The sequence below is a fragment of the Notothenia rossii genome, assembly GCF_949606895.1.
Source record: "Notothenia rossii genome assembly, chromosome: 4".
In the NCBI taxonomy this organism is placed as follows: domain Eukaryota; kingdom Metazoa; phylum Chordata; class Actinopteri; order Perciformes; family Nototheniidae; genus Notothenia; species Notothenia rossii.
This window is the reverse complement of record NC_136902.1, coordinates 41,597,725-41,623,134: the sequence shown is the minus strand read 5'-3', so window position 1 is coordinate 41,623,134 and position 25,410 is coordinate 41,597,725. Positions and strand designations below refer to the sequence as shown.

The 25,410-nt window shown below is 40.6% G+C and overlaps 1 protein-coding gene across 1 annotated transcript in view; it reads left to right on the top strand.

Moving 5' to 3' along the window:
- The window catches only part of prkcz (protein kinase C, zeta), a 183,747-nt gene that overhangs the window by 28,523 nt on the left and 129,814 nt on the right, over nucleotides 1-25,410 (top strand). Inside the window, exons 2-4 of the mRNA XM_079673749.1 lie at nucleotides 2,697-2,818; nucleotides 4,613-4,702; nucleotides 4,909-4,959. Coding sequence (XP_079529875.1) covers nucleotides 2,697-2,818; nucleotides 4,613-4,702; nucleotides 4,909-4,959 — 263 coding nt within the window. The remainder of the gene's footprint in view (nucleotides 1-2,696; nucleotides 2,819-4,612; nucleotides 4,703-4,908; nucleotides 4,960-25,410) is intronic.

Below are 25,410 nucleotides of genomic sequence, written 5' to 3'. Positions count from 1 at the left end.
CAGAAGATGGGTGATGCAACAGGACAACGACCCAAAGCACAGAAGTAAATCAACAACAGAATGGCTTCAACAGAAGAAAATACGCCTTCTGGAGTGGCCCAGTCAGAGTCCTGACCTCAACCCAATTGAGATGCTGTGGCATGACCTCAAGAGAGTGATTCACACCAGACATCCCAAGAATATTGCTGAACTGAAACAGTTTTGTAAAGAGGAATGGTCCAAAATTCCTCCTGACCGTTGTGCAGGTCTGATATGCAACGATAGGAAACGTTTGGTTGAGGTTATTGCTGCCATAGGAGGGTCAACCAGTTATTAAATCCAAGGGTTCACATACTTTTTCCACCCTGCACTGTGAATGTTTACATGGTGTGTTCAATAAAAACATAAAAACATATAATTGTTTGTGTGGTTTTAGCTAAAGCAGACTGTTTGCCTATTGTTGTGACTTAGATGAAGATCAGAACACATTTTATGACCAATTTATGCAGAAATCCAGGTAGTTCCAAAGGGTTCACATACTTTTCTTGCAACTGTATATATAGCCTATATAGATATATATTTATTTATATATATAAATACGACATCTTGTATTTTAGTTACAACCGCTAGACAACAGTGGAGGGTTCGAGAAACAACTGTGTTTGCTGGGTGCACCGGGGTGGAGGTGGGGAGGTTCCTGCTGGGAACCTCCACCCCGCTGTGGGACCCTTGAGTCAGACGGTGCATCTTGGTCACGCTTCATATCGGCCGGCCCGGGAAGGAAGAGACACGCAGAGTGGGGGAAGTCCCCCACCCCAACGCAGCACACCCTCCCGGCCATCAGAGTCGAACCCGCAGTTCGGAGGAACACCGGCACTAGGCCGGGCCGGCGCGGAGGCCCAACTTGCCATTCGATCAGTGAGAGGACAAAAATGCAACAAACATTTTCAAAATCCGTTAATATATGAATGAGTGGGGGGGGCTGGACACAGGCCGTGGGGGGACACGAGACCGGGCAGTGTTCCCGGTAGAAACCGGGTGAAATAGCCCAAAACATTAAAATAATAAAACCGGGAAAAATAGGCACTCGTGAGGCGGGCAGAGTCCCCTGTCAACTCCCGTTACATTCCTCCATGGTGTCATTTGAGCAAGAAATGGCTAAGTAAACTTTTACGAGAACCAGGCTGGGGGGGTCAAAAGGGCTTGACTAAGGCCGACCCAAAGTGCACGGTGGGCGGACTCATCACCTCCGTGATGAGTCTCCATTGTGATCTGAAAACTTCCATCAAAAGAGTCTTTCGGGGGGCGGGGAAAAAACGTGTTCGTCAGAATCGTCACTTCCTGTACTGACAGTGCAGCTGTCCTGAGAGTGCAGCCTACACCGGAACTGTCCTGAGAGTGCAGGCCTGCAGGCAGACCCCTCTCACTTTTTTTGACAACTACTGCAGTAACTATGCTGCTGCAAAGTGGGGGTAACAATTGCTTTACTATTCTCTATTCAATTATAACTAATATGAAACGTTTCGCAGGTCCAAACTGCACCACTTGGGTCACCAGAAATACACCCAGGAAGTGAGAACAGTCCTAATGTTGGACATGTTCTCTTGTGCAAATAAACCAAAGTGTGATATTCTTTGTGCACACTGTTTTCAAAAACATTTTAACAAATGATCCTGATGCAAAGTGGTGGGGACAAAAATGGTGATTTCCAAAAGTGGAGGGGACATGTCCCTAACATCCCCAGTATAAAATAAACCTACGGTTGCAAATCAGTGTCTAATTAAGACTACTATAAGAATTCTAAACGCCATCATGCAGGACATTAGCCACCTTTAGCTTAGCGGTGGTGACTAGTCATGTGACCGTGATGTAGTTTCCTTATAGCCATTGGCTATTGCATATTTGCTGAATATAATATATTATTTGGAGATTATCCTGCTGAACAAAACTTGAAATCATAAACTTGTGTTTGCCAGAGATATTTTTTTCTGTAATATTCCAAAATCTAATGTCAAAATCCCATTGTTTTTTTGTCAAGGGAACTAGTGCGGTGCTGACCTTTGGGTTGTCCTATTAAAATACGTTATCATTGCACCACTCTATAATCATGTGCCTTATATCCTTTTGTCCAAAATTCTGGATGGTAACATGAACCTGCTTCATACATTCTTAATGGGCCATTTCAGCTCGGTGCAGGCTGGTAAACAGCTGAGTCTGACTGAGCCGGCACAGACATGCCCAGTGCCATTAACTCTGCTTTAAATCCTGCCTACATTCTTCTCCGTCCTTTACTCTATCAAACACACATTATGGAGAGCTGTGATGTAGGTGTTTAGATATTTCTTTTCTTCAAGCATATTCAAGTATCAAGCATAATTGACATACATTTGATTGATTTTGCTAACTTATAACTTAACTTTTGAGGCAATATCCTCACCTCTAGTGAGGGGCCCAGCCCTTCGTATATTTGTTTCTGTTTGTGGCCCTCAGTGAAAAAGGTTTGGACACCCCTGACCTAAAATAATCAACCGCTAACTTAGGCTACAACATGAAATCATAGTGGAAGTTTACTCTAAATTCAACAAGAGTGAAATAAGTCCTCATTGTTTTTGTTGACTCACTGGAATCCCCTATGGGATCTCTTGATCTCTGGCCCACTCAGACAAAGTGACTCAATCTTGATATTTTGTGTGTGTGTGTGTGTTTGTGTGTGTCAGGGACATGTTGATCGCCGACTTGGCAGCCACGTTAACGTTTGTGGAGTTGTGCGAGGAGGTGAGGATGCTGTGCAGCGTTGCCAAGCAGCAGCCCATCACACTGAAGTGGATCGATGATGAAGGTGGGTGTGGCTCTCGTCCAAACACTGTGCTTCAGTCTTATCCTGGATGTACAAAGCACAAAAGCAATCAATGCTCAGAAGCTGCTTTCCACACTATACAGCAGCCTTTATCATAGTGCAGTGATGACGTGTTATTGTAGGCCGACCCGGAAGTTAACATCTCAAAGGCTCCCTCAACAAAAAGTCATGAACATTTGCTATTGGATTTTGGAATGTTGCAAAAATAAGATCTGTGGCCAACACATTAAAGATACTTCCAAGTTCTGTTCAGCAGGATAATCTCCACATATTAACACCACTTTTAGTATAGTTCAAGCATAAATGCAATCACCAGAAGCAGATAGCTAACGTAATGCTATAAACAAACGACATCACGGTCACAGGATTGAACGTCAACGCCACTAACCTAAATGCAGCTAGTGTTTGGCCTGATGAGGTCTAGTAGTCTCACATAGTCACTTGTTAGCAACCGCTTCTGTAAAGACACTTACAATCTTCTCAGATTCAACAGTGGGGTATTTACTGATTTATTATGTCGTACAACAAAACGTGTAAATTCCCTAAGCCTGTATTAATGACAGGCCCTATTTACCGCATTGAACCAAAAACATATTCAAAAAACCATTTACTTCAAGACGAGGGGACCCAAATCTGCTAAAAGGCGGACTCATTTCTGTGTTTAGGACTCATTCTAGCACCACTCTGTTGACGTTTGCAAAGTGTGAGAAGGGGTCACAAGTCAACAATGTTGGCCACAACTGGCCAACCCTTTAACAGTCAGCGCCACCATTTGGTAGAGCACATTTTGTGTCTTGATATCTTGTTGAAAAAAAATAAAAATGTTTAACTCCATCTGATTCAGCCAGCTCTACCCTTTGGTTGACATGTTATGCACAAAACAACCTCTAGATGTCACTGTGGTTCGAACAGAAAGCCCTTCAGCTAGCTTCCACTGAGGAAGTTGGCATGCTAAAAATCACTGCTGAAGAAATCACTCTTTTTGGTCAACTTTTGTAAGGTAACCATATCCTTTTGGACATACGTTAGTGGCAGGGTGCTGACTGAACATAATTAGATAACTTGATGCACACATTTTTTTTTAACAAGAGTGTAATTATTTTTTGAAAATATGCTCAACCAATCGGTCGAATTGGCCTTTTATGGTAAACTAGCAATATGACTTTTTTCAGAGTTTCAGAGATGTTTTCCTATACAATATGGTAAATAAATAGCTAGATTCATGGTAATATTGATAAATCTAGTACTGCCTTATGAGTCTCAGAGGGAAAGAGTGATAATAATTTATATAGCACCTTTCATGCATGGCATTCAGCCAAAAGTTGCACACAGCAAGTTAGGCCAACACAGGATATAGACATTCGCTGTTAGACCAGTGGTTTCCTGTTAGGCCAATTCAGAATATATAGTAAGATGAGCAAGTCTTTTTTTTATTATGAAAAACACTTAACATTACTTTTTTCCATTTTCTTTTTTTTCAATAACAATTTATTGTCTTTTATGAATATATCTGGTTGTATATATTGCTCATTTTCCATAAAAGAAACAAATGTATTTCAGTTTGTGTTTTATTTATTTCAAAAAATGTGTGTGTGTGTGTGTGTGTGTGTGTGTGTGTGTGTGTGTGTGTGTGTGTGTGTGTGTGTGTGTGTGTGTGTGTGTGTGTGTGTGTGTGTGTGTGTGTGTGTGTGTGTGTGTGTGTGTGTGTGTGTGTGTGTGTGTGTGTGTGTGTGTGTGTGTGTGTGTGTGTGTGTGTGTGTGTGTGTGTGTGTGTAGGGGACCCTTGTACCATCTCCTCTCAGTTGGAGCTGGAGGAGGCTTTACGTATATACAATCGAACCAAGAGATCTGGTCTACTGCTGCACGGTAAGTTTGCTCCTACTTTTACTTTGATTTCAAATAAATAATCTAATGTAATAATGACTCTTATTTGCTACGGTTGACGACTTAAGAAGGCTTCAAACACAACAGAAAGTGCACATACATCCTTATATCAGAGGAATGAAAAGGATCATAAACGTAATGAAACCATTTCATTCATGGATTTCCTTGTGTTCATTGTGTCTTTGCAGTGTTCCCCAGCATCCCGGAGCAGCCTGGCATGCCCTGCCCTGGAGAGGACAGTGAGTAAATCCCTTCTTGTCCACTCTCCATCCCCTCTAGGTGTCCCAAAGGCACTGTTAAGACATGTTAAGCATGTACCTGGCTCCTGACTACGGTGTTGTAGCACACAGTGGAGAGGAGGGTGAGATCTCTCTTCGGAGTCATCTGATAGATGTTAGGCCTCTACAGCTCTGAAGAATCCATTATAAATTCTATGGTCTCAGTGCCAAGCCTGAGTGAGCCATGATCCAGAGTTAACAGCAGTCACAGAGTTACAGTTAGATCATTCAGTTTCACAGCCAGAGGTTTATTCAAGCCAGCTGAGGTCAGTAAACTTGACTTTGTTACGTTGCCTACTGGGCTAGGGGAACCAAAGGGAAGTAACAAAATATAAAATGACCGGGCGAGAGAAAAAGGAGAAGAAACTGATCTGTGAAGCCACAAGATGGTCTTTTAATGGGCAAAAGAAAAAGGGCTCACCAGCCAACTTGCAAAGCAAACTAAGGTAAACTAGAACACAAATATACTCTGGAGCACATCTCCTAATAATGAACAAAACGCAGGTCTCACACAGAGACACCATGCTGCACACATGCAGCCAGAGGAGAAGGAGAGAGCAACTGCAGCCTTCCTCAGGTCCTTTATGGAGGCCCTGATTGGGGATTGGGAGCACCTGAGGGAGAGGCTTTTCTAACTAAAAAGAGCGAGGACAAGCATCTTTGAAGGCAATCAACAATGAAGGCCCTCATGCATGTTTCAATCTAGATGCACACTTTTAGATATTAACCTGAAATAACAATTAAGAAAAATGCTTTTGCAGCATCTATCATAGGCCTTTACAAAGACTACAGATGAAACAGTGTAAAAAGGAAATCAGCAGAGAGTGACCATTGAGCATTCTATAGGAACACACAACCTGAATAACATGTGACAAAAAGCTTAAGCAAAGCCCATATCGAATGAAATGAAGGCAGTATACAGTATGTGTGTTGGGCTATTACAAGCAAAGTCATATTAACCCAGACTGACATCCCTACTGACACCATGCTGAGCGGACCACCGTTCACTGGTGGGAGAAGCACTCACATCTTTTACTTAAGTACAACGGCAATACTATATTATACAGAATACTCTGTTACAAGTAAAAGTATTGGCAACAAAATATACTTAAAGTACCAAGAGTAACAGTACTTATCAGGGTTCTTACGGTCATAGAAAACCTGGAAAAGCCATGGAAATTCAAAATGCTAATTCCAGGCCCTGGAAAAGTTATGGAAAATAATATTTTTCCCAAAGTTTTGGAAAGGTCATGGAAATGTAACTAAAGTTGCATCAAATATAATTTATATTTTATGTAATCGCCGAAATAGTAATACTATAATGATATTACATACTGTATCGTATAGTAATGAAATGTAAAATGGCATTTAACTGACGAGGTATTTTGCTGGTGAGAGATTTGAGTGGCTTTAGCGTGTAGAAGCTAGTAAGCCTACTATTTGATTTGTTTTGGATAGGCACAACATGTTTCATATGCAGACCTTATTTTCCTGTTCCATGTTAAAATAAACCATTTTCAGTGGTACCGCTGAGAAAGAGTCATTTTTTTGGTCATGGAAAATTAGGTAAAAGTCATTGAAAATTCATTGGTGAAAAAGTGTATGAACCCTGACTTATATATATATACATTTTTTGTATGATATCAATTAATTGGATTAGGATGATTGAGTTCTTCCAGCGTATATAACAGCTGGTAAAGGTGGAGCTATTTCAAATGACTGTATATTCTGCGGCTTTAAACCTACATGTCAATATATTTATTTATGGGTTGATCTGTGAAGTAATCAGAATACCTTTATTAGTCAGGGGGACAATTAAAGCATTAAAGCAAAAGTGTGGCAAGGGGCATAATATTAATTAAGAGGCATGCATAACATATTATAGATAGAAATCAAAGTTAATGAAGTACCCATCCAGGTAGACGACAATAAGTACAGCAACAGTATTTAAAAAATACAATAAGTGTAGCATATAGAAGTAGTGTGATAGCATCCAGATAACATAGTGAAAGTCAACGTATACAGTTATTACAGATTGTGTTTACAGTAGAAGAATAGTCTAGATAGCAGCCAATAAAACTAATAATTATAAAGCTGGTAACTAAAGGTGTCAAAAAATGTATTGGAGTTAATAGTACATTATTGTCTTCCTAAATGTAGCTCACGTATAAAGTAGCAAAGAAAGAAAATACTTGAACAAATGTATTTAGTTGCATTAGACCCCTGGGGCTAATACACACTGCATATATTTAGTCTCAGAACTTTAGTTTCTCTGGTGCTACACGGCGAGCTCTGTGTAAAAGATAGTTCTTCTAGTATTCAGTGAATGTGATGAGTCACTGCTGTGTCGCTCTCATGTACTCCCATGTTGTTTGCTACACTCCCTCCCTGTCTATGTGCTGTGACAGCATGTTTCAGCAGTGTGTGTGTGTGTGTGTGTGTGTGTGTGTGTGTGTGTGTGTGTGTGTGTGTGTGTGTGTGTGTGTGTGTGTGTGTGTGTGTGTGTGTGTGTGTGTGTGTGTGTGTGTGTGTGTGTGTGTGTGTGTGTGTGTGTGTGTGTGTGTGTGTGTGTTTAATGGGATGGGAGCCATGTGCTTTTTAGGCAGAATACTGTTTTACCGTGTGAAGAGCAGAGTGTCCTTCTGTAGGTAGGCAATAAAGGATACGCAGTCTCTCTCTCTCTCTCTCTCTCACACACACACACATGTTAGTGTCTGTGTGTTGTGTAAAGCTGTGCTTGCTGTTCTCTGTGGGTGATGTATTATATTGTACATGTAACAGTAATAGTTGTGGCCTCAGGTTGTGTTCTTTTTTAATTGAAACCTCTTTCTGCTTGCTGTTGATGACCATGAGGAGGAAAGGATAGAGCTGTTTTCAGAGAGGAGGATGGAGGAGAGAAAGAGTGGAGGAGAGAGGAGCACACTGTGATTCAAGGCTAACTGTACTGATGGCTCCTGATACAAAATGCTAATTCTTTGTGAATATATATTGAAACATCAGAGGGTCACTTCAACTAAAATCCCTAAAAACAAAACAAAGACAATTTGAATTTCCTTCACTGGGATTTTGCCATTCAGAGCGCTTGGCTTTCTATTGGTGTGAATTTAAATGTTCCTCCATCGATACCTGCTACCACTACATTACAATGGTGGCTGCATTGAGCTTTTGGTGAACATTGCAGTAACAGGACTGTGGTTCGGTAAAGGGTGCTGCTGTTCAGTACTTCATAGTTATTGATATTCCGATAAGTCAAAGTCAGAGGTGGAAGAAGTAGTCAGATTGTGTACTTAAAGTAATAGTAGAACTACCAAAGAGCAGGAATACTCTTTTACAAGTTCTGCCTTCAAAATGTTCTCAAGTAAAAGTACAAAAGTAGTACCATCAAAATCTACTAAAAGTACCCAAAGTAAAAGTAGTCATTGTGCAGATTGGTCCATTTTGGAATAATATATATGATATGTTTTATAATGATTGATCATTAAAGTTTTCTCAAAGCTGGTAAAGGTGCAGCTAGTTTGAATGACTTTGTATACTGCAGGGTAGGTTGTGAATTTACTCCAGGTGGAACTAAAGTCTGATTTAACACTTGATTATATTCCACATCATTCATCCACATCTGTAAAGTAACTAAAGATATTAAATACATGTAGTAGAGTAAAAGTACACGATTTACCTCTCAATTGTAGTTAAGTAGAAGTTCAAAGTAACAAAAAATGTAAATGCTCAAATAGAGTACAGGTCCCCTAAAATTCTACTTAAGTACAGTACTTCAGTACATGTACTCAGTTACTTTACACCACTGGTCAAAGTTAATGTTTTACATAATGATATTAAGCCATATAAAAATCTGCAGGCAGCTTCTGGTATTGGCAGCTTTTGATGTTTCTGTTGGCGATTTCCTCAGATCTGAAGGTTTATAAATATTTGAGTTAATCACTTCCTTGTCCACTATTTGGCTGTGTACCATGTTTGTCATATAAAGATACTTACACTTGCCAGTAGTTTTTTCAATGACTTTGTACGTCGGCTGCAGTGGCGGATTTAGGATTTTAGGAGATCTGAGGCTTAGCCCAGGAGTTGTTGTGTGTGTGTGTGGGGGGGGGGGGTCACTTGTATTTTTTTTACAAGTGGGGGGTGGGCCGAACATCCTTTAGGAAGCAAACTAATGCCTTAACTCACTCAAATACAGTCGTTTACTTATTTCGGTGAAACGAATGTGCGTAAAGTTTTAAAGGATGCAGATAGTCTCACCTTGATTTTGGCGCAATGCTTATCGTTTTATAGATCTATTCTCATCCACCATCTTTGTTTGTGACGTAAAGAGTGTAATGCTACGTTCACACCGGACGCGATGCGACGTTTTGGGGCGGCGTGATTACATGTAAAGTCAATGCAGAGACACGATCAGACGCGAATTCGCTCCAACGGCGCGCATGAAGTGGTGGACGCAGCGCGAATCACGCGATTGAGGCGATTGAAAGGGGCCGCGTCAAACGCGAGAGTTCAATTTCTTCAACTCGAGCGTCAAATTCACGTGACGCGTTCTCGCGGAAGCCAATCAGAGGTGAGGATCTCAGCCTGCCGTCACTGACGTTCAACCAGAAAACATCAGCCATTAGCTGTTAGCAGTTAGCACACAGAGATCACAGCTCCTCATATCTGTTCAGAAACTGTACAGAAGTTAAACAAGTACAAACCACAGACTGTCTGTATCATGGCGAATACAGTCGCTGGTTTATTTATGTCTGTAGGCCGTTGTTATGAGTGTGGAGTGAGCATATACAACGTTAGCTTAGCCTGGTCGACCCAATCTCCATTCAGAAAACAAGCATTTTAAAAGGTTTTTCGCCCGCCGTCTTGTCTGCAGACTTTTCAAGCATTAATTCATGGTTTTTACTAACCGGTATCAGTATGTTGTTACGTCGGCATCATTTAGAAACGTGTATTACAATTGAATCACAGTAAAATATGTTCATTTTGTTGTAGTTGTAGCTCCCGAGCCAACGCGTCTTGTTTGAATGATGCGAGTAAACACAGCTGGCAGCCGCGGTGAAACTCGAGGGAATAGAGCGATTTGATAGGAGCGTTTAGAGCGAAGCGAATATTCGCATCGCGTCCGGTGTGAACGCAGCATTAGAGTCACGTTTCTGAATCGGACACTCTGAGTGGATGCTGTCACAGCCAATCGGAGTCTGATTCAGATGGTTGCCTGTCAGTTCCGTTGCCTGTCAGTTCCGTTGCTATGGTTCCGTTGTTATGTGTACTGAAACAAGAGCCGGTATAATTCCACGAGCGAAAACAAAATAATAATTGGAATACGTTATTTTAGTGTCTTAAAAGTAGACGTTACATCTTAGGATAATCATGTTCTGTATTCATACTAACATATAAGGGTATACATAGTGTGGTTACTCCAAGTTTACTAGCTATAGCATTAACGTTACATCACTCTTTTTCACTTCTTACTCAGTCAGCCAGAGTGCAGATATCACCATTTAGATTCACAAACCTGAAACATCATCCATTTCTTCACTGCTGGTGATGACATTGTTGTCAGCTGCTGATACTGCTGCTGCTGCAGCTTGTGGCGCCTGCTTCGATGAAAATAACTTTCTAATATCCATAACTTTATAAGCTATTAGCTTAAAACTCATCCGGAACTAGGAAGGATCACTTCTTCTTCAGGGCAGGGAATTCTACCCAGTACGCAGGCTAATGTCCCGCAGCGGCTGCCTCTCTGGTGGACTCCGGTACTGCACATTACTCCAGAGATGTTTTAAAAAAAAAGGGAAACATCCAGGGCTTTTCAGAAAACATCCGGGGCTTGAGCCCAAGTAGCCACCCCCTTGCGCCACCACTGGTCTTACAGTTGATCTACATTCTACAATAATATCGGACTTACTTTTTAGGTAACTTTCCACCAACAGTAACAGTCGGACAACTTTTTTATCCCTACAAGAAGTCTACAATCATACTAGATGTGTGCATTGCTTTTGCATGTCCCCTGGTTTCCGTTGTGTTTTGAGCTTTTGCAGTGTTTTTTAAATTCTTTTTTTGCGTATGCAGCGCATAAAATAAATAAATAAAGAACCTTGAACCTTGAACTTTTAGTGAATGTTTCCTGAATGCTGCACATGTGTTGTCAAGTAGGTGTATATCAGTGGCCAGCCGTCAGGGCCCTCTAGGCCCTCTCTGAGGGCCTAAGATATTCTACAAAATAATATTTAAAAACATAAAAAAAAATAAAGATATTATTTTAGTTATGTTTTTCATTACTTTTACCAAAATAACTTGATTTAATTGTATTTAAAATAACATTTCCAAAGAAATAAATCCTTCAAATCTGCCTATTCAGTTTCTGTTGGAATGTGAAGGGTTAAATGAAAGAAGCTCGTCTCTGCGAGTTACTGTGAAGAGAGGAGCTGATTGGTGGTCCTGCTGTGAATTCACAGAGGGCCCGCTACAGTAACTCAACCCCATGAACTCAACGAGAGAGTAATGTCAAATGACAGTACAATTGACCAATCATATCTTCCCTCTAAATGGGTGGGCTTTATTATCGCGGACTTTATGACAAGTTCCGACCGCTGTGAAGCTTTTCTCCAAGACGTTGTTTCCATAGCAACAACAACTTCCTGTCAACAGTGTAAACTCGCCTTCAAATAAAAGCATGTACATAGAAAATAGGAAGCCAAGCCAAATTACACTTAAGACATATATACAACTGCAACAAAAGTAACAAACACAATGCAATATCCTTTTCAATTTCAAAGAACACAAATTGGGTTATTTACAGGTGTTGTTTTGAGTGGTAGAGGGTCGCTGTCATTGATGCGTTTTGCACCCCAGGCCGTTGTTTTGATATTCCGCTGAAGTATACGTAGTGACGTAATAACTCTTTTTTTTCGAGGGCAGGTGGGGGTCAGAGGGCCTTGGTATAAAAGTCACGGCTCGCAACTGGTGTATATGCATGTGTTTTGGCACATTTGGGGTTATATAATTGCATGGTTTTTCAAAGTACAGTGCGTTTCTCCTAATGGAAGTATTTTGGGCCCTTGCGAAATTTGTGGTAAATTACACAATTTCTCTCATCAATTGGTCTGTCATTGTTTTCTAGATATATTGATTTTTGTTTTCTCTATGAAACGTCAGAACATACATAGGTAAAGTATACAAACCTCCTTTGTCACTTACATTTCTTGTTTCATCAGTCAAAAACTAAAATATATACATTTTTTATTACATCAAATTCCTTCTTTATGATATAAAACAGAAAAGCAGGACATTTCCATATTTAAGAGGCTGGCAACATCATATAGTCCATTTTGTTTGTTTTGTTGACTAATAATTCTAGATAGTTGTGACATGTGTGCCAATTTGATCTTTTCAAACATCCCAGGCCACTCTAAATGTGATGCAAAAGTAAAATAATAACAGCAATCTACGTAAACATAAAATACCTTTTAAACTCACAAACTGTGCCCTAAAGACTCCATCAAAAGGTGGAGCTGACAACAATAGACAAGAGTCCCCCTGAAAGCAGCTTGCTTTTTCCTTAGCCTTGAAGTGTACAGGACTGTCTCAGAAAATTAGAATATTGTGATAAAGTTCTTTATTTTCTGTAATGCAATTAAAAAAACAAAAATGTCATACATTCTGGATTCATTACAAATCAACTGAAATATTGCAAGCCTTTTATTATTTTAATATTGCTGATTATGGCATACAGCTTAAGAAAACTCAAATATCCTATCTCTAAATATTAGAATATCATGAAAAAGTATACTAGTAGGGTGTTCAACGAATCACTTGAATCGTCTAATTAACTCGAAACACCTGCAAGGGTTTCCTGAGCCTTGAAAAACACTCAGCTTGGTTCAGTAAACTAAATCACAAGTATGGGGAAGACTGCTGATCTGACTGCTGTCCAGAGGACCGTCATTGACACCCTCCATCAGGAGGGTAAGACACAAAAAGAAATTTCTCAAAGAGCAAGCTGTTCACAGAGTGCAGTTTCAAAGCACATCCACAAAAAGTCTGTTGGAAGGGGGAAATGTGGCAGGAAACGCTGCACAACCAAGAGAGATGACCGCAGCCTTAACAGCATTGTGAAGAAGAGTCGCTTCCAGAATTTGGGGGAGCTTCAAAGACAGTGGACTGAAGCTGGAGTCCAGGTATCAAAAGTCACTGTTCACAGACGTGTCCGGGAAATGGGCTACAATAGCCGTATTCCCATGGTCAAGCCACTTCTGAACTCAAGACAACGGAAGAGGCGTCTGACTTGGGCTAAGGAAAAGAAGCACTGGACAGTTGCACAGTGGTCCAAAGTCCTCTTTTCAGACGAAAGCAAGTTTTGTATTTCATTTGGAAGTCAAGGCGCCAGAGTCTGGAGAAAGGCTGGAGAGGAGCAAAATCCAAGTTGCTTGAAATCCAGTGTGAAGTTCCCACAGTCAGCGATGGTTTGGGGAGCCATGTCAGCTGCTGGTGTTGGTCCACTGTGTTTCATCAAGCCCAGAGTAAATGCAGCTGTGTACCAAGAGATTTTAGAGCACTACATGCTTCCGTCTGCTGAAAAGCTCTATGGAGATGAGGAATTCATTTTCCAGCATGATCTGGCACCTGCCCACAGTGCCAAAACCACCAGTAACTGGTGTACTGACCATGGCATTACTGTCCTCGATTGGCCTGCAAATTCCCCTGACCTGAACCCCATAGAGAATATGTGGGGTATTGTGAAGAAGAAGCTGAAAGACACCAGACCCAACAATGCTAATGAGCTAAAGGCCGCTATTGAAGCATCCTGGGCATCCATAACACCTCAGCAATGCCACAGGCTGATTGCCTCCATGCCACGCCGCATTGATGCAGTAATCCGTGCAAAAGGATTCCCAACCAAGTACTGAGTGCATTAATGGACATTTTCAAATGTTTGATTGTGTTTTGCTGTTATAAATCTTTTTTTTTTACTTGGTCTGAGGAACTATTCTAATTTTTAGAGATAGGATTTTTGAGTTTTCTTAAGCTGTATGCCATAATCAGCAATATTAAAATAATAAAAGGCTTGCAATATTTCAGTTGATTTGTAATGAATCCAGAATGTATGACATTTTTGTTTTTTTAATTGCATTACAGAAAATAAAGAACTTTATCACAATATTCTAATTTTCTGAGACAGTCCTGTATATGAGTGTGTGTGTGTGTGTGTGTGTATATATGAGTGTGTGTGTATATGTGTGTGTGTGTCTGTGTGTTTGAGTGAACAGATCCCCTCTGTGTGGATAGAGGGAGAGCGATGGAGGGTTTTGAAATCCCGGAGGATGCGCTCAGTGCAGGCTGCCCTGCCTTGCACCGGGTTCTCCCCCCCAGCCCCAAACCACCACCACCAAGCACCGCCCATCCACCCTCAGCCCCACCCTTCACTTCCCCCTCCCACTGCCCCCAATTTTTACCCAGCATCCCCCTCTCTTTCTCTCAGCTGTGTGGCACCGCTGTCTCTCCAGGGAGGAGCCTATGGCTGCTGCATCACTCTCAGAGGCGGGCGAGGGACACTGTGAAAGTGAGAGACAGGGAGAGAGAGGGAGAGGGGGGGGCATTGTACTGTGCAGATATCAGCTCTTAATACACAAGACAGGCACTCCGGGTTTTTTCTTCTTCCCTTCTATTTTTTGCTGAGAAAACCTGTCTTCATCAGGCATAACACGTCAAGGAAGGGAGAGACAGACAGAGAGAGAATAAAACATCCTTCACAAAAGCAAGGCAACTCAATCAGCTGTGAGGAGAGAGAGAGGGGGGGGAATAAATAATGAAATAAAGCCCAGGGAGGAGAGAGAAAAGACGGAGGGATCGTCAGAGAGAGAGGAAGAGGAGGGGATGTAGCAGAGTATATCCTTGCCGGCTCATCGCACATACACACACACACACATACACACACACACACACAAACACGCCGACACTTAGCCTGGATAATTGTGCTGAAAGAGGTGGAGAAAAGGAAGAAGGCAAACCGGTGAGCTATCTACCCTTGCATCCTTCCATCCTTCCATCCATCTCCATCCATCCCTCTGAATCCATCCTCCCATCCGTCTTTTGTATCGATCTGTCTGTGTTTCCACCGAGACAATGGATGTGGAAGAGTGTGTCCTTTCCCAGATCTTTGTTTGTGTGCGTGTTTTGCGGGAGATCATTCTGCCTTCATGATCAGTACGTGTGATTGATTCATGTGGTGTCACGCATTGCAGGCTGGTATTGTGTGCATGCTACCTGCTAGCTGTGTTAGCTCCACTGTATGTGCTTGTGTTAGGCTGTTTTTCTGTTTGCCGCTCACAGGCTGCACCTGCCAAACACTGAGACATGGTGTTGTGCATGTGTGTGTGTAAAGGTTGCATTGTGAGCCATTATAACAGGTTCTTAGACTCAGACGTGTTGTATTGAGTGACATCCTCCTCTCATATAATGGCTGTGTTGCAGATTGTTTTATATTAGAACACTGCTATAATGCTTCTATTGTATCTCTTCACAAATTGACTAAATTGAGTTAGATTTTCTGTTTCTGAAGATTATACATCCTAACAAGCATTTCAGTCAGAGGACTAAATGTTGTGCTGTTAGAATTAATCTAAAAGTGTATCAAACGTTTGCAAGGCATTCCAAAAGATGGTTTTGATAGACCTTCAAAAACCTCTTGATGTACCTTAATTTGCACACAACAGACAAAAAAATGCCTTTCAATCTCCATCAGTCAGAGTATACACAAAGTGTGTGTGTGTGTGTGTGTGTGTGTGTGTGTGTGTGTGTGTGTGTGTGTGTGTGTGTGTGTGTGTGTGTGTGTGTGTGTGTGTGTGTGTGTGTGTGTGTGTGTGTGTGTGTGTGTGTGTGTGTGTGTGTGTGTGTGTGTGTGTGTGTGTGTGTGTGTGTGTGTGTGTGTGTGTGTGTGTGTGTGTGTGTGTGTGGGGATTTCCAGAGGATTTCTTACCTGGTAGTGATGCTCATTGCTACACAGGAGAGACTCGAAGAACAAAGAATACAAATAATTTCTATAAAAAAGAGAGAAGGAAGTCTTGTGCAGTTGTGTATGTATTTTGATATCAATCTTAAGCCACAATTAATGTATTTTCAACACATATAATATATGTAATATCTTCTGTGGTTCTGGAGGTGCTTTATACAATCTGAGAACAAACCCTGATGATTTCATAAGGATTATTTTACATTGGCCTTGAGAACACTTGTCTAGCAGTGAGCTGGTGTTGTAAGGATTCGTCAAGACACTATGGAGTTGCATTATGGGAAAACAGGATTCAGTGTTTATGGTGATTGACCCAACCCATCCTAGAGACAAATTATAAAAGTGGTAATGCTAATATTGACCACTCTTTCTTTCAATCCTCCAACTTTATGGAAGTGTCATACTGAATAGCTGGAGAGCCCTTTAATGTTTCTTGGTAGTTTTCAGTTTGTGTGATATTGACAAACACTAATTGACTATAAAAGCCCCGATTTATGCAATGGGTCTGAAGCTTTTTTTTGGGCGGTGAGTGTTTGATCAGCTCTGATTTGCCTTTAGGACTAGGAACTGAGTATCCCGGGATACTGTAGTATTTAGAGATATCAGCCATTCGCATGTTGTTGTAAACTGAATTGCCATTGCCTTTTTAATTTGACCTATTTTTTATCTTATTGAGCCTAATGTTGGGTAGTAACTGATTTGTGTTTGATTGGTGGCTATGGGTCACATTCTACTTCTCACTCTTTGTTATTATTCACATGTCTCTTTGGTTGGCAGTACACTTCACATTATCCAACAAAAAAGCTTCTTTCACAAATCAAAACACTTCGGTAGTTCAACTTGCTGCTCTAACTAGTGTTAGAAAGAAACACAGGGCATACTTCCAACTCTAATGCCTATTTTATATTTCTGTGAAAACATCTAAATTCACACGTTTTTTTGTGAACATATAATCTACCTGCGTCCAATATAAATCTTTACTGAAAAGAACTTGAACGCATCATATTGCGACTCATACTGGCACCTCGTTATCAAGTATCATCAACTCTCTTTCCAACAATTTTCACAAAAGACTTCCCATTTGGCTCTTGATAATCCAGATGATAATCCAGATGATCTGATTTAAAATGTCTGACTGCCCACATCACAACGTGAACAAAGGTCCATCGGTCGTTTCCTCTGCACCGGTTCATCTGGTGTGCAGAAGACTTTTGAGGCACTGTAGCCTGAAAGTGACAGGAGTGATAATGAACCGCTGCCTTTCTTTTCATGCCAGACATCTCTGACTTGAACAGAGATGTCTGGAGAAATGCCAGTTACTTGCAACATATTTATTGTTGAAATATGTGGAATTTTAGCTGTGTATTATTACACTACTGATATTATTCAACTTCTGTCCCACCCCTTAGTATATCTCGTACAAAGTGTTTGAGCGCTACCCAGTAGAAGTGCAAGTGTTACGTAGTGGTGTCACTATGTTATGGAAGTAAACAGTGTGGGAGAGAAAGCACATGGATTTTGCCTTTGCAGACCATTTACTTGGACAAAAAATGATATAACACACTACAGGAGAGGGACAGAAGCAGAAAGGGCCCCTTTAAAGTTTTTACGATCGACTGAAGAAATGTGAACATTGAAGCCGTGTTATTTTCTTTATTTCTCTGGTGCTGGGCTGGTGGTAATGGCACATTCAGCCTCTGTCCTTGGCTTGCTCTCTGCAGCAATGCTAGGTGAATGCAGAGCTGGAATATTGCATCTCAGAGGCTAAATGTGGTTTGGGGGCATTATGGGCTGTTTTGGGCTGTAGCTGCCATGCTCTGTGCAATCTGAGTCATCCTGTGTATTGATCTCTGCGCCGTTTCCAACTATTTATGACCCTGTGGGACTGTTTGTGGGACTGGTTTATAGATATGTTCCTGTGAGTCCGTTTTGCTGACTGGACCCTGACCTATTAATAGCATTATTGGATAATTCTCTGCTCTGAAGAGCTCAGTCTGCAATGCAGCCCTTGATATGTAATGCTACACAATGATACATCTGCTCCCATCTCCCTTGTTAGTGGATCTGTACCACTGCACATCAGCAGCTGCATCTCTTCAAGTTATTCCTGTGTACGGGTTAGAGGCCCTTTGGGACTGCGTTATGGAGTTCCAGTCTGCCTGTTAGTTGTTAAACAGCTTAGCTGGAGACCACACAACTCAGTGGCTGCTGCCTGCCATGTGTGAGTGACTGTGGCACAGGCAACCTCTCTTGATACCCATGCCGGGAGTCACTAAACGGAAGCAGGAGCTGCATTTGTTTTCTTCATGTTTGGTGATTCTGCTCCTAATACCTGCCAACACATCACACCACACATACATCAGCTACCATAATCACAGAGTATACACATTAAGTTTCAAAGCTTTTATTGTCATGTGTGCATAGCTACAGTGTAGTTATGACAATGAACATCTTAGGTCACAGGCTCCTCCAACAGTGCAACACAATAACACAGATCAAATAGTACATAAATAAAGTAAAATAGAATATAAGAAATGTAATTAATGTAACAGCACTGGGCAAAATGTATCTGTTTTTCCAACTGTTTTGTTTTACTTAATGGAAAGAGTTGTTCAGAATGGTGTAGAATACCAAGCATTTTCGCCCATCCTAGAATCACTGATCACACAGACTACTGTACAGTGCCAGACTGGGGGATTGATCCTAAACCGAAAAGAGTTACATTTGGAGCTATTGATGGTGATTGGTTGCTTGTTTTAGTGCTTTGTACTTTTAGCTCAAGAAACCTAAGCACAAATATCATATGCATTGACTGCCTGGAAAACCGGAGATGGGGATACTACATTCAAAATGTAATGTCAGCGTACTCATTACTTCTAATAAGTTGTAGCTGCTGATGCAATCCTCTCGTATGCTCAAAGATATAAGCTGATTGCTTCCGTCAGTTGTGGATTTGAAATCTTTCACTGAAAAAAAAGCTGTATTCGTGTCCCAGTCTTTTTATTTAAAACTATCAGTTTTTTGTTTTCTTGTGATATGACGTTTTTCTATGACTAGTGATTAGTAATAAAACCTGGATACTCACTGCAGTGTTTTAAAGTTGACTTATTACGTGGATTAGTTGAATACTACTTAGATTCTGATTAGTCAATTTGGACGGTCTAGAGGCTGTTAATTGTTGCTGAAAAAGGAGTAAACACTAACGGGAACAGCAGAAGAAGACAGACAGGAAGTAAACACTAACGGGAACAGCAGAAGAAGACAGACAGGAAGTAAACACTAACGGGAACAGCAGAAGAAAACAGACAGGAAGTAAACACTAACGGGCACAGCAGTACAAGACAGACAGGAAGTAAACACTAAAGGGAACATCAGAAGAAAACAGACAGGAAGTAAACACTAAAGGGAACAGCAGAAGATGAAAACAGACAGGAAGTAAACACTAAAGGGAACAGCAGCAGAAGAAGACAGACAGGAAGTAAACACTAAAGGGAACAACAGCAGAAGAAGACAGAAAGGAAGTAAACACTTAAGGGAACAGCAGAATAAGACAGACAGCAAGTAAACACTAAAGGGAACAGCAGAAAAAGACAGACAGGAAGTAAACACTAATGGGAACAGCAGAAGAAGACAGACAGGAAGTAAACACTAACGGGAACAGCAGAAGAAGACAGACAGGAAGTAAACACTAAAGCGAACAGCAGAAGAAGACAGACAGGAAGTAAACACTAACAGATCATATGGGCTCTGCAGTGTCTAAAGACTGGTTAATGGAAAATAAACAGTAGCCTCATCCCAATAGAGAACCGCAGTGACGCGTCGTAAAACCCGGAAGTAAACTTCTTCCGGTTCCTTCTTGAAAAACCAATGCAAATTCTCCATAGGATTTTGGAAAATAGCTCGAAATAAGGTCTGTGGTTGACACACATTTAAGAGAGGGATCACGTTTTGTTCAGCCGGATAATCCCCACATGTCAACCCTACTTTTATCATTTCTGAATCATAAATCTAGTCGCCAAAAGCGAAATGCTAACGTTATGCTATAAACGAACTACAAGCCAGTACAGCAGCAGGGTCGCACGACTTCAACGTCACGCCAACTTAAGATCGTTTCAACTGACTTGCACTGAAACTGCACTTTGAACACTTTAAATTAAATATATTAACATTTTAAACTGTATACCCCGGTTATCTAGGCCCTTTTGGTTTTGTTTAATGTATACCACGTTTATCTAGGCCCTTTTTGTTTTGTTTTATGTATACATGTCACACTGTGGGAAACGATATTTCTGGATGTATAACACATGTAGAATTTTTGACAATAAAGCTGAATTTGACTTTCGCATGCTTGCATATTTTAACAAAGCTTTTCATTTTAGCCACACTGAATTTAACTAGAAGTCATGGCTGTGTCAATTACCAGTCTGATATCATTTTACAAAGATGACAAGAAGAGTGTAGACAGAGGAGAGAACCACTACAAGTCAGGACACGTAACAGTGCAGCCTAGATGAAGGTGTGCTTACCGGTGTTGTCAGGGCTAGCATGAGGGACAAGATTTATAGTGTCGGTGAGTAGTGATAGCAAGAGTACTGTTAACCTAGAGTTAATTTATTCACATTAATTCCCATCAACAAATCAATTGTATGTGTCACATGAAATCTTTATTAGGCAAGGAAAGGCAAGTTTATTTATATAGCACTTTTCAACACAAGGCAATTCAAATTGCTTTACAAAAAATGAAAGACATTAAGAAAATGGCATTTAAAATCAGTCATTAAAAAGAAAAGCTAATAAAAGAAACATTAAAAGAAAAAATACATGGATAAAAGTTACAGTGCAGTCTAAGATATGAATAGTTCAATTAAAAGCAGCGACAAAAAGAAAAGTCTTCAGCCTGGATTTAAAAGTAGTCAGAGTTGCAGCGGCCCTGCAGGTTTCTGGGAGTTTGTTCCAGATATTTGGAGCATAATAACTGAATGCTGCTTCTCCATGTTTAGTTCTGACTCTGGGGACAGAAAGCTGACCAGTCCCTGAAGACCTGAGAGATTTGGATGGTTCATAATTTAGCAGGAGGTCAGAAATGTATTTTGGGCCTAAACCATTCAGTGCTTTATAAACAGCAGCAGTATTTTTAAATCTATTCTTTGACACACAGGAAGCTAGTGTAAAGACTTCAGAACTGGAGCGATGTGATCCAATTTCTTAGTGTTAGTGAAGAACCAGAGTAAAGACTTCAGAACAGGAGTGATGTGATCCTCTTTCTTAGTTTTAGTGAGGACTCGAGCAGCGGTGTTCTGAATCAGCTGCAGCTTTCTAATAGATTTTTTAGTGAGACCTGTGAAGACACCATTGCAGTAGTCCAGTCTACTGAAGATAAAAGCATGGACACGTTTTTCCAAATCCTGCTGTGACATTAGTCTTTTAATCCTAGATATGTTCTTTAGGTGATAATAGGCTGATTTAGTAACTGTTTTAATGTGACTGTTGAAACCAATAACTAACTTAACCCGCTGACAAGAGAGCACACCTCCGAAGATCGTGACTGGCCGAGGGACAGACTCGGGGGCAGGTTTTCAGGAATTTCTTGGCTTCTCTCCCCCGAGCCAGAAGAGGAACACTACAGCTTGGAAACACTTACTGTTCCTGAAATTATCAAATCTGTTGGGCATCAGGGACCTGAGGCAATTGTGGCAAGCATGGCATTGTCTGAGGAGCAACAGAGGGCAATTCAGGTGGCTACCACTGGTCAGCGAACCAACCCAAACTGGCATTTGTTCAGGAAAGGAAGGTTGACTGCCAGCAACTTTGGAGCTGTCCTGAGGTCAAAGCGTGTAACTGCTTCCTTTATTGCCAGGGTGCTAGGGCAACAACAGGCCCTTGATGGTGTTTTGTCTGTACAGTGGGGGACTATGAATGAATGTGAGGGCGTCAGGGCATTCACCACTGCAACCAAGATGCAGGTCCATGAGTCAGATTTGTGGCTCTCCCTATCAGGATTGTTGGGGGCATCTCCAGATGGTCTGGTAGGGTCTTCCGCTGTGCTGGAGGTAAAGTGTCCCAACGGAGCCAGGGAAATGACAATTAGTGAAGCATTGCAAATCAAGGGCTTCTGTGTCAGTAAGGAAGGAGAAACATTCAGCCTGCGTGAGGAACATCCTTACTGGCACCAAGTGCAAGGTCAGCTTCACCTCACTGCAAGAAAGAAGAAGAAATAAAAAAATTGTGAATTTTTTTTTAATTTACATTTACACGCCTTTGCAATGTTGTGGTTGTTAGAGTGTTAGGTTTCCTGTCAGCTCGTCTGTTGGGAAGATATAACATATTAGTTTCATGGAAGTCACACCGTCACATATAAGAGCATTAAGACATACAGTACATAGGCTAAAACAAAAAGTCTAAAGATATAACCTTGCACTTCGATAAGTCTCGGGAACATTTTCACTATTTTGATATTTTTATAGATGAAAATTGAACTAAAGAAATAAATGGTAGATTAATCCATATTGAAAATAGGTGTCAGCTGCTACACTAATTATAATAGTTATATTTCTTAATTAATTAAGATAAGATATTACTGTATTGATCCCAATTTGGGAAATGTTTGTGTTGCAGCAGCATAACAAGAAAAACAAAATATAAGTTATTATATATACAAAAGTATGTGAGGGATGGAATATTAAATTGAATATAAATGTAAAATGTACATGTGATTTTACGTCCAAGAGAAGCTATGGAGCCGAGAGTTCTCTGCCAGCCAGAGGTGATTTGTTATTAGTTCAATATGTCAAACTGATTTCCCTGACTACAATCTTTAGTTACATGGTGAAATGTTATGCTGCTTGTACTAATTAGACTTATCATATAAGCCACACAGGTTTTAATAGGATTTATTCATTATCTTTACTTATGTTGCGGTCTTTTCAGCAGCGCCATCTCTAAAACGGCGATACAGTCACTACCCATCATTTACATTTCACCGTGATATAGACAAAAATGTAACGTCAGCTTACCTCATGACACGAATCCAGACTCCCCTTTGGAAAACATCGGCCGGGAAACGATAGAACAAGCACGTTTCATGCGAAGACCTGTGGCTGCAACCCGGAGCAAAGCAACAAACCATTGCGTAGCTAACTAGTAGCGCTAGCTTTAGCTAAAGTTACCTAAAGAAACGAACTGCAAAGTAAAATTGGAAAACACTGGTAATTAATTATTCTATAATTTGTAAAACTACGGTGTTAAAAACGACAATTTCAAAAATGCAGATTCTAATGGTCAGATATAGATATACAGATACTAAAGATATGCAGGTACTTGCTTTCAAGAAGAACACAGGGGAAAACAAACTTAGCGGGAGTGTTTACGTGTTCGGCGTAATGACGTAAAACGGCCTCGACAATTTCTGTAGTCCTATTCAGCCACTCGGTAACAACCATCGTTTTTCAGACACGTAAACTCTTCAAAAATCCCCAGTGGGGTCACTGCTGATGTATTTAATGTCGTAGAACAAAACATGATTTATCTCTTAAATTTGTGTCAACCACAGACCTTATTTCGAGCTATTTTCCAAAACCCTATGGAAAAAATGCATTGCTTTTTGAGGAAGGAACCGGAAGTGCTAAAAATGCTAACTTACTTCCGGGTTTTACGACGCGTCACTGCGGTTCTCTATACCCCTCCTCGACTGCTATACTACTCGCGTATAAAAGCCCCGCCCCCTCCTTCACAGTTCGTCGATTTCAACCAGTCTATGATTTCAACAGAGGAAAACGGAGAACTGGAAGATGAGTCGGAAAAGCATCACATAAATGTATAAGTGTTCACAGCTCCCTGGGAATTATTATGTGCAATTTCATTTCTTAAGGTTATACTAACAATTTAGGTCATGTTTAATGATCTTGAGCGTCACTAATACATAGCTATTAAGAAAGCTATTTTATAAATGGCTAGATCTTGATAAATAACAATTATTTGTTTTGTGTAAGATATTCAGGAGTTAAATGATTTAAAATTCACAGTCCTGAATGTGGGTTTGTGGTGAATGTGGGGATCTACAGGACACACATGTTCAGAGTAAAGGCTTTCACATTACTATCATTATATTTTTTATTTAAATGTAGGCTACATTTGATACCAAAACGGAACACAAAAGCAGGACCAACCATCATACATTGAATTCCTTGACTAACAAGAGAAAGATCCATTCATTTAAATAAATACTTAACAACAAATGGGCCGGTTCTAAAGGATTAATCAGTTAAGCCCGATGAGAGGGGATACAGCTGTGCACATGTCATCATTAACAGACGTCGTTTAAGAGTGACGTTTGAGTGAACGAGGACATCCCAATTAATACCTGAGGACTCCTCTGTCCTCGCGTCTCCTCCTCGTGTCTCTCGCTCGCATCTTATGGAGGCGGAGCTAAGACGCAAGGAAGGGACGCGAGTGAGGGAAAGGAGGAGTCGAGGAGGGGTATTGAGATGAGGCTAGAGAACTGATTGGACAATTACAGAAAACCTCCATCAGTGCTGCCGTCATTTGAAGTTACGGTGCTGTTTCTGCAGTTCCTGCCTTTGGTACGCAGTGGAGCAGACTATTATTTTCTTAGTGGAGGCAATAGGATAATTTGTAATCAATATTGTGAGACAAGTTGTTGGTTTATTTAGTATGTATCCCTGTAATAAGCGGGATAGAGAAAAGAACACCTTCATGGTGAAGCAAGCTCCTGCTGCACATTATTACTGACTTTTAGCTGGTTTTCTCTAACCAGGATGTTCCAGTCATACATTTTAATTTTAATTTGAAGTGTGTGTGTGTGTGTGTGTGTGTGTGTGTGTGTGTGTGTGTGTGTGTGTGTGTGTGTGTGTGTGTGTGTGTGTGTGTGTGTGTGTGTGTGTGTGTGTGTGTGTGTGTGTGTGTGTGTGTGTGTGTGTGTGTGTGTGTGTGTGTGTGTGTGTGTGTGTGTGTGTGTGTGTGTGTGTGTGTGTGTGTGTGTGTGTGTGTTTAATCAAATCAACAAGCCTCTTTCATGTGGTTTCCCTCAGTAACATAAACAAAATGATATTTTCAAGGTTATTATTTTATCTAGTATTTTCATTTCATCAAACATTTTGCCAGATATCAAACAATTGATAATAATCTTAGCAGTGGAATTTCAGTTACAAGAGACACTTTGTTTTATTAATACATTATCTTTCTTCTTTAAAGTTTATTTTTATCCCTATAAAAAGTACTTTTAATACTATGTTACACTATGGACTTTCTGTCCTTAAAGGCCTAAGAAGTCTGTAAGTTATGAAAAGTTATTGAGGTATTTTTGTGCAATGACACATCTGAAGTTCAACACACTGTGAACAGCTGTATAGGGACTTCTGTGGCTCTCAGTTTTCATCTGTATCAAAAAA